The following is a 9,478-nucleotide window of genomic DNA, read 5'->3' as shown; positions in this document are numbered from 1 at the left end:
GCCCATTGTGCAGTTTTTTGCTTAATTACGAGCAAACAAACCTTTAATAAGCAGGTGCTTTTATGGTAGAAATAGACAAGACCACTAAGATAGATGTTCCAAAAGTATTTTCAGCTTCTGTCTTTAATAACGTGTCAAAACTTTACCCGAGATAAAACCTTTAATTGAAAAACGAATTTTCTCTAACCAATCCTGTCTATGATATTGAAGGGTTGAGTATCTAAGTACGAAAATGACACATGCTAAAGGTATTGAGGTCACAGCAGTATTACTGGAATTAGATGAAATATCACTATCACATCAGTTTATTGTGACATCATTTGACCACTAGCTGATCAATGGAAAGATGATGAATGGGTTAAGACTCTAATCATTATCTTTCCTGTTCTTACCTGTCAACGGTAACGTTGGACTTCTTATGTTTAGCGTTGAATTACAGGTGCCACAACACGTGTAGGAATTACGGTTGTTTTTTTTTTCTTCTATGCTTGTCATCTTACATAAAATGATATCAAAATATTACTTTTATTATCGGTGGGCTCTTCTTCATAACTGATAATTACATTTAATTTTAAAATTTAATATGTGTCATTTCATTTTTACTGTAGTGGTTTTTTTTACTGCTGTTTAAATGTTTGAATGTCCGGCAGTCTAATGTCGTTTCTACGAATAAATATTTTTTTTTAAAGAAATATAAAAAATCATAATATTTCCCTAGAGAATCACAGAAGGACTAAGGCGTGATTATCATACATCTTTTTATAGTTTTTAACTCTTGAAAGTAAATTGTTTTTTATTTCATAAATATTTTATGACGTAAAGCAGTAAGCTAGTCTGGCAAAAATAACATTATCTGCTAAACATGAATATATTATATATATATATCTTTATCAATAAACGTGTATTGACGTTGAGAGCTGGAAGGAATTATTTTACAAGCAACAGAAAAACACTAACATTGCACTTTTTAGCGGCCCGGCATGGCCAGGTGGTTAGGGAGCTCGACTCGCAATCTGCGGGTTCGATTCCCCGTCCCACCAAACATGCTCGTCTTTTCAGCTGTGAGGGCGTTATAATGTGACTGTCAATCCCTCTATTCGTTGGTAAAAGAGTAGCCCAAGAGTTGGCGGTGGATGGTGATGACTAGCTGCCTTCTCTCTAGTCTTACACTGCTAAATTAGGGACGGCTAGCGCAGATAGTCTTCGTGTAGCTTTGCGCGAAATTCAAAAAACAAACAAACAAACACTTTTTCACAAAATAATACGAAATATTTCGTTTAAACGATGATCATCCTCCAACTATTCTATGAGATCAGTGTGTTAATAGATTACTATTCTATGAGATCAGTGTGTTAATAGATTACTATTCTATGAGATCAGTGTGTTAATAGACTACTATTCTATGATATCAGTGTGTTACTAGTGTGTTTCAATCTTTCGCTTTTCAACATATGAAAAAAAAATGTCACACCAAATATCTTTTTTTATGAAACGTGTAAACTATTTGCTATTATCAGCTATTTAAAACTTATTTGAAGCATAAATCTCAGCAAAAATTATAAAACTAAACAACATAACTATTACTATAAAAAATAAAAAAATATATGTATTGGTGCTTTTACAAACCAGACGTAGGTGTAGTACTGTTTCAGAAACAATAATTATTTTATAGTTGGCTTATTGTATATTTGTTTTTAACTACTTATAATCTATGCTTCAAACAAGCTCTTGAGAAACGGTTTGTTCTATAGCCATAATTAAAGTTTTGCTTATAATTATTAATAATTTACGATCCAAAAATGCTGATTAGAAGAAGCGAATTATATGTATATGTTGTTGGACTAGTGTTTTCTTTAGAGTTATTTAAGATTCACGCTTCAAAAAGTTTTATAGAGACGGCATATTTACATTTTTTGTTGTTGTTGTTTTGCCAAGATCTAACATTTCTATTTCTATAGATCTGTTGAAAAATATGTTCATAAAACATCTAATTGATTTTGTTGCTTACACTCTACATAAATGTCCAGGCGATAATTGAGTATGTATAACTTTGCACGCGTAGATGAACCCGTTGTAAATCTGCCTAGTGACAGTTTCTTTATACCTAAGCGTTTGAAAGCTCTAACTCTGCTTAACTTGTATGTCTGTTCATAGTGAGAGTTTAACTAATAACAAAGTTTCTGTCGCTTTAAGTAGAAGTTGTCAATTGTATTAGTAGAAATGGACAAAATATGACCAACACGGACATTTTCCATTAAACCAAGTTTTGGTCTTAAAACGTGCCTATAGGTATCTAAAAACTGCAAGAAAAATTCACACAAACTGTTATGTGGGGAAGTATATTGTTACGTATCTGCTCGTTTGATAATTTCCCGTAAAAATTCTTTTCGAAGAACTTCAGTGATACAAGTTTTTTTCTTTAACTAAAACTAGTTTATTCTTTCTCAATACAACTTTGCAATACACAGAATTTCCACAGTCACTTTAACTTAAACACACGTTATAATTCACAACGATTCACACACTTTACTTACGGTCACTACCGCTCGCTATATCTCTATATCTCCCCATTTGCCCTTATCTATGCCGTCCCTTCTCGCTCACTTTATTTGCCGGGCTTATATATACAAAAATAGAGGGCGTGTAGAAAAGACTAGATTTGCCAGGAACAAACATGATCCTTCTAGAATCTCATGACGTGTTACTAGCGTCACGTGACTTCCGCTATCGTAACAATATATATATACATTTTTTGCAGGTCATAGTTAGGCTTATACAATGCAGCTTTTTTTTGTTTTTGTTTTTACTACTAGTAAACATTAAATCGACGAAGCAAAGGTTTTGGCATCTAACGTAATTGTTTGCATGATTTTGTAAGAAAATTAAAACTTGAATAATCTAGGACATTAAGGTTTAGAGACCTTGGGAACTTTAAGGTGAATGTGACAGACATATTTAATATTGACAAAAGCTCTGTTTTAATTATCAAACGAAAACAGGCACTATTGATTGTAGTTGAGCATAATTATAGTAATAAGTCTCAAACGAAAACTGGCACTAGTGATTGTAGTTGAGCATAATTATAGTAATTAGGCTCAAACGAAAACAGGCACTGGTGATTGTAGTTGAGGATAATTATAGTAATTTAATATCATGTTTTGAATTCAATAACCATGTATGAATACATAAATATTTAATGAGCTTAATACAACGAACGTCAAATAAATATATGAAAAAACTACTTCAGGTTAATACATCAAGACAGTCTCGACTACAGATGATAATATTAATGTTCAGCTGTTGTTTGTAACACTACTACCGTTGGTGCTATTTGTAACACTATTACTGCTGCTTGTAACACTACTACTATTGGTGCTATTTGTAACACTATTACTGCTGCTGCTGCTTGTAACACTACTACTGTTGGTGCTGTTTGTAATATTACTACTGTTGGTGCTGTTTGTAACACTACTAATGTTGGTGCTATTTGTAACATTACTGCTGCTGCTTGTAACACTACTACTGTTGGTGCTATTTGTAACACTATTACTGCTGCTTGTAACACTACTACTGTCGGTGCTGTTTGTAACATTGCTACTGTTGGTGCTATTTGTAACACTACTACTGTTGGTGCTATTTGTAACACTACTACTGTTGGTGCTATTTGTAACACTACTACTATTGGTGCTGTTTGTAACACTACTACTGTTGGTGCTGTTTGTAATACTACTACTGTTGGTGCTGTTTGTAACATTACTACTGTTGGTGCTGTTTGTAACACTACTACTGCTGCTGTTGTTTGTAACATTACTACTACTGCTGCTGTTTGTAACATTACTACTGTTGGTGCTGTTTGTAACATTACTACTATTGGTTCTGTTTGTAACATTACTACTGTTGGTGCTGTTTGTAACATTACTATTATTGGTGCTGTTTGTAACACTACTACTATTGGTTCTGTTTGTAACACTACTACTGTTGGTGCTGTTTGGAACATTACTACTATTGGTGCTGTTTGTAACATTACTATTGCTACTGCTGCATCTACCATTAGTGTTTTTGCTGTCAGTTACTTGCTTTGATTTTGTTTATTTTCATTACATGTCTTGGTGTGGTTTGTGGTAGAACATTAGACTGCAAGTGGTTATCTGCGCTGCTTAAGTCATTAAAGAAGTGGGGAGATGAGCTTCACCTGAAAGTGTAACCATCACCTCTGGAAAATACCACGTGCATGAGAAGTGCTACAAGGCTTAAATGCGAGCAAGAAACGTAGAACAAGCTCAACACACTTGACAAACATACTTCCTCAACTCCAAGACTGGTGGAAGTAATATGAAAACCTAGAAGTTACAACTAGTGAAGCATTTGATTCAAATGAGTACACATATAACAAATCAAATATCTTGTTCCATCAAGTCAGGCAGGGTATTTGACGGCTGTGTTCTGATTCGTCATATTCCAAAGGCCCAAAGCTGGGACAATGGACACGGTGTTTGACTCTTTGGTATCCAATGTAATACGAACAAAGCAAGCGAACAGTGCTGTGGGTGATCTTCGATAGATACGAAGTAGAAACTACAAAAGGACCGAAGCGGAAGAAACGGTGACTACAACAAATATCATGTGCTGACATGGTGACCAATAACAACACCCCAGTTCCCATGGTAATCAAGGCATCATTTTTATCGACAAAATTGTTATTTTGTAATAACAAATCTTCATTACTCTGCTGGGATATACGTAGATCATGCAGGCCAGGAAGGAAATGCTGACGTGGTGATATTTCGAATGACACTTGAACTCACAGAAAACCATGAACAGGTAGTTTTCACAGCTGACCGTACAGATATTTTAATATTGCTATTGCAGCACGCAGATCATTCAGCAGATATATTCTACATACAAACAGGAGTACATTTCAATGTGGATAACGAGAGAAGTTATCAGGAAAGAGTTATGCATTTACTTAACTTTTGCTCATACTATGTCTGGATGTTACACGACTTTATCTTTCTATAGAATCGGTAAAGTTAATTATCTCAAAATACTTCAGTCATCACAAAATTGGCGTTTAGAAGTACTCAATTCTAGGGACACATCTACATCAAACCACTTTATACAGGATATCGGTTAATAGTTTATGCACGTTCTCTACATGGACAGTGCCAAATCCAAAGATTTAGATGAACTATAATACTAGATGGTGATATCAATACTAGATGATGATATCAATATTATATGGTAATATCCATACTAGTTGGTGATATCAATACCAGATGGTGATATCAATACTAGATGGTGATATCAATACTATATGGTAATATCCATACTAGTTGGTGATATCAATACTAAATGGTGATATCAATACTATATGGTAATATCCATACTAGTTGGTGATATCAATACTAAATGGTGATATCAATACTAAATGGTGATATCAATACTAAATGGTGATATCAATACTATATGGTAATATCCATACTAGTTGGTGATATCAATACTAAATGGTGATATCAATACTAGATGGTGATATCAATACTTGATGGGGATATCAATACTAGATGGTGATATTAATACTTGATGGTGATATCAATACTAGATGGTGATATCAATGCTAGATGGGGATATCAATACTAGTTGGTGATATCAATACTTGATGGTGATATCAATACTTGATGGTAATATCAGTACTAGTTGGTGATATCAATACTAGATGGGGATATCAATACTAGATTGTGATATCAATATTTGATGGTGATATCAATACTTGATGGTGATATCAATACTAGTTGGTGATATCAATACTAGATGATGATATCAATACTTGATGGTAATATCAATACTAGATGGTGATATTAATACTTGATGGTGATATAAATACTAGATGGTGGTATTAATACTTGATGGTGATATCAATACTAGATGGTGATATTAATACTTGATGGTGATGTAAATACTAGATGGTGGTATTAATACTTGATGGTGATATCAATACTAGATGGTGGTATCAATACTTGATGGTGATATCGACGAATTTTGTTCCTATTCAACACATGCCTTCAACAAGCAGGGCAGCCTACTTCCACATTCTTCGAGTTCATCATCAAGTCAATTCTTGGCACCATTTGAAGACTGTGCTAAATAAGTAGGAATATGGGTACAAGGTAGAAGATGGTTCCGTTTTACCTGTAACCACCGACACAACTGCAGCATCCAGGGAACTTTTTACAGGTGTTAGATGTTCATGTAAAAACAGTCAATGACTACGTGTGTCATGTGAATGTTCCAAGAAGGTTATCGCTTGTAGCATCCATTGCAAGTGTAAAACACGATGCTAAAACACTTCTAACATCATTGATGATGAAGAACTTGACTAATTGATATAGAAGATGTTCACTTGTATTATCTGAATCTTGTAACGCTTATTGATGTACTTATTAGTATCTGTAATAAACTTAGTGTGTTGTATAGCGTTGTATTCTGTTGCTTTTAGAACATTGTCAGCCTGAAAACCTGTAATTATAGTTTGAATGTTTTATCATACATTCGGCAAAGGGTTAATGTTTGCAAATGGAATTTGATCTTGTTTGGAACTATTACTTTATTTACGTTTTTTGTCCACCATTGAGGAACTTTCTTGTTTTCTGATAAAGCATTGTGATGCCCATAGTTTTCCATATTACATTGAATGATGACGTTTTTGGTGATATCAATACTAGATGGTGATATCAATACTAGAATTTGATCTTGTTTGGAACTATTACTTTATTTACGTTTTTTGTCCACCATTGAGGAACTTTCTTGTTTTCTGATAAAGCATTGTGATGCCCATAGTTTTCCATATTACATTGAATGATGACGTTTTTGGCAAAAAGGCGAGGGTTTTTCCAATGACAGTTTATCTTCTTTTGAATTCTGGAATTATTATTTTTTCTTCTGACTCGTTTTGTTCTCCATGGAGGGACTTTTTTTTTCCAAAGGCAATTCATGTCCATATATTCCAAAACTTAATTATATAACTGACGTTTTCAAGGACATCACATGCATATACTTTGATTTGCCCAAAATATTATTTCCCCACCTGTGAATTTATGTGAATTTTTCTCACCTAATATTGACATTAGATAGAAGTCCGTAGAACAAAAATGTGATTGTTATGGAAAATGCTCGGGTCTATGTCAATTTCTACTAGACTATAATGCTTCCACTCCTGTCATCAGTAGGTTATGAGCGTGTATTTGTTTTGAATTTCGCGCAAAGCTACACGAGGGCTATCTGCGCTAGCCGTCCCTAATTTAGCAGTGTAAGAGTAGAGAGAAGGCAGCTAGTCATCACCACCCACCGCCAACTCTTGGCTACTCTTTTACCAACAAATAGAGGAATTGACCGTCACATTATAACGCCCTCACGACTGAAAAAACGAGCATGATTGATGGGACGGGGATTCGAACCCGCGACCCTCAGATTGCGAGTCGAGCAGGTCAAAATCTACATAATGGACTATCTATGTTGTGCCCACTACAGGTATAGAAACCCGGTTTTTAGCATTTTAAGCCTTCGGACTCACCGCTCAGCCACTGGGGGAGCATCTTAGATAGCAAATTAAATCTGTAACGTGAACTGGATTTAAAACTCATTGTTTTAGGGTTTTCTGCACAATTTATAAAACAAAACAACAACAAAAAAAAGAAACGTTATTTCCATTAACGGATTATATCAATTCTGTCAAATTCTTGTTTTTTCTTTTGTTAAATAAATTAAGCATTTTCTTTACGCTAATGTGACACAATATCGTTTTAAGTTAAAACTTTAGTTGTTATATAATTGATTTATATCTGAAGAGTTAATTGTGAGAAGTCTTTTTCTCTTGTATATTTACCATCTGTAAACATACACGAGATCTTCGTACATGTTTATTATTTTCTTTTTCTTTCGCAAATAAATAGTATATACAGATATGTTCAGACATGATACAATGTTTTTGGATAACTCTGCAATATACTTATAAAACATATAATATTAAGTGAAGTCATAAAGAAATATATTTCTGATAAACGAAGAAGTGAAACGAAAAACATGTGGCCTTTATTGACAGAAAAAAATACGCTAATTTGAGTGTAATAACGTATTTTTGCATACTATTTTACATGTTTCAGTAACTGACCACAATAGCTCATATAATTTAATAACTAAGCATAATATATATTTGTTGAAATAAACATTACACTGTACACGTTGAAAATACTGAACACAGTTCTGTACATGGTTACACAATTAAGCATGATACTGTATATCATTAAACAATTAAGCATAATACTGTTTATCATTAAACAATTAAGTATGATACTGTATATTATTAAACAATTAAGCACAATGCTGTACACTATTAAATAATTAAGCATAATACTGTATATCATTAAACAATTAATCATAATACTGTATATCATTAAACAATTAAGCATGATACTGTATATTATTAAACAACTAAGCACAATACTGTATATTATTAAATAATTAAGTATGATACTGCATATTATTAAACAATTAAGTATGATACTGTATATTATTGAAACAATTAAGTATGATACTGTATATTATTGAACAATTAAGCACAATACTGTACACTATTAAACAATTAAGCATAATACTGTATATCATTCAACAATTAAGCATGATACTGTATATCATTAAAGAATTAAGCATAATACTGTACGTTATTAAAGAATTAAGCATAATACTGTACGTTATTAAACAATTAAGCATAATACTGTACATTACGAAGCAATTAGTCACATATTTCAAATTATCCAATAAATGAAGGTGTCTAATAACACGAAACGTATATTTTCCGTATAAACAGGAAATCTTTCATTACAAACAAAGTATGAATCTAAATTTTAGCTTCAAGTGTAAACTCACTAAGATGGTAGACGATTTAACATTTTTTTTTACAATATTACTAAACAATAAAAATATTGAACGTTTCACGAATGTTTAAAATGTATCGTCTAGAAGAAATTTGTTAGCTGCAAGAAAACGTTATGAGCCTTAGCTTTACATGTAAATAGAAGTGTATTGAAGTGTTGTTCAAAGTTAGAGTTGCTATTTAGTAAAGATAATTGGATTTTTCACGTGAAATTATCTTGAACTTTGGAATTTATAAAATCATGTCTAAGCGGCCTACCTAGAGGTATGTACTGAAGGAGCTTATTTTGTTTTATGAAGTCATTTGATAAAGTAATGGGTTTAAGAAATGGTTAAAAAACATATGGGGGAATGTAATCAATGCATTTTTCATTCTAGAATGGGAATTATATGTCGAATTTCTCTTGCAATGTTGTTAATAAATGTAATATGAAATCAATCTTATTTCTGCAAAATACCCATGTTTACTGAGATATTCGGATTTTTCCCGCCACTACATCAGACTTTTCGATAATAGAAGATGGATATTAGTTATGTGGTAGGATTCTTTGTA

The 9,478-nt window shown here is 32.9% G+C and overlaps 1 protein-coding gene across 1 annotated transcript; it reads left to right on the top strand.

Annotated features, from left to right (window-relative positions):
• Positions 1–232: 232 nt before the first annotated feature.
• Positions 233–4,082, top strand: LOC111088415 (putative uncharacterized protein YIL169C). Its single transcript, XM_022398462.1, has 2 exons — positions 233–248; positions 3,298–4,082. The coding sequence occupies exons 1-2, from the start codon at positions 233–235 to the stop codon at positions 4,080–4,082; spliced, it is 801 nt and encodes a 266-aa protein (XP_022254170.1).
• Positions 4,083–9,478: the final 5,396 nt, after the last annotated feature.

The sequence above is a fragment of the Limulus polyphemus genome, unplaced genomic scaffold, assembly GCF_000517525.1.
Source record: "Limulus polyphemus unplaced genomic scaffold, Limulus_polyphemus-2.1.2 Scaffold3707, whole genome shotgun sequence".
Classification (NCBI taxonomy): Eukaryota; Metazoa; Arthropoda; class Merostomata; order Xiphosura; family Limulidae; genus Limulus; species Limulus polyphemus.
This window is presented reverse-complemented; position numbering and strand designations above follow the sequence as displayed.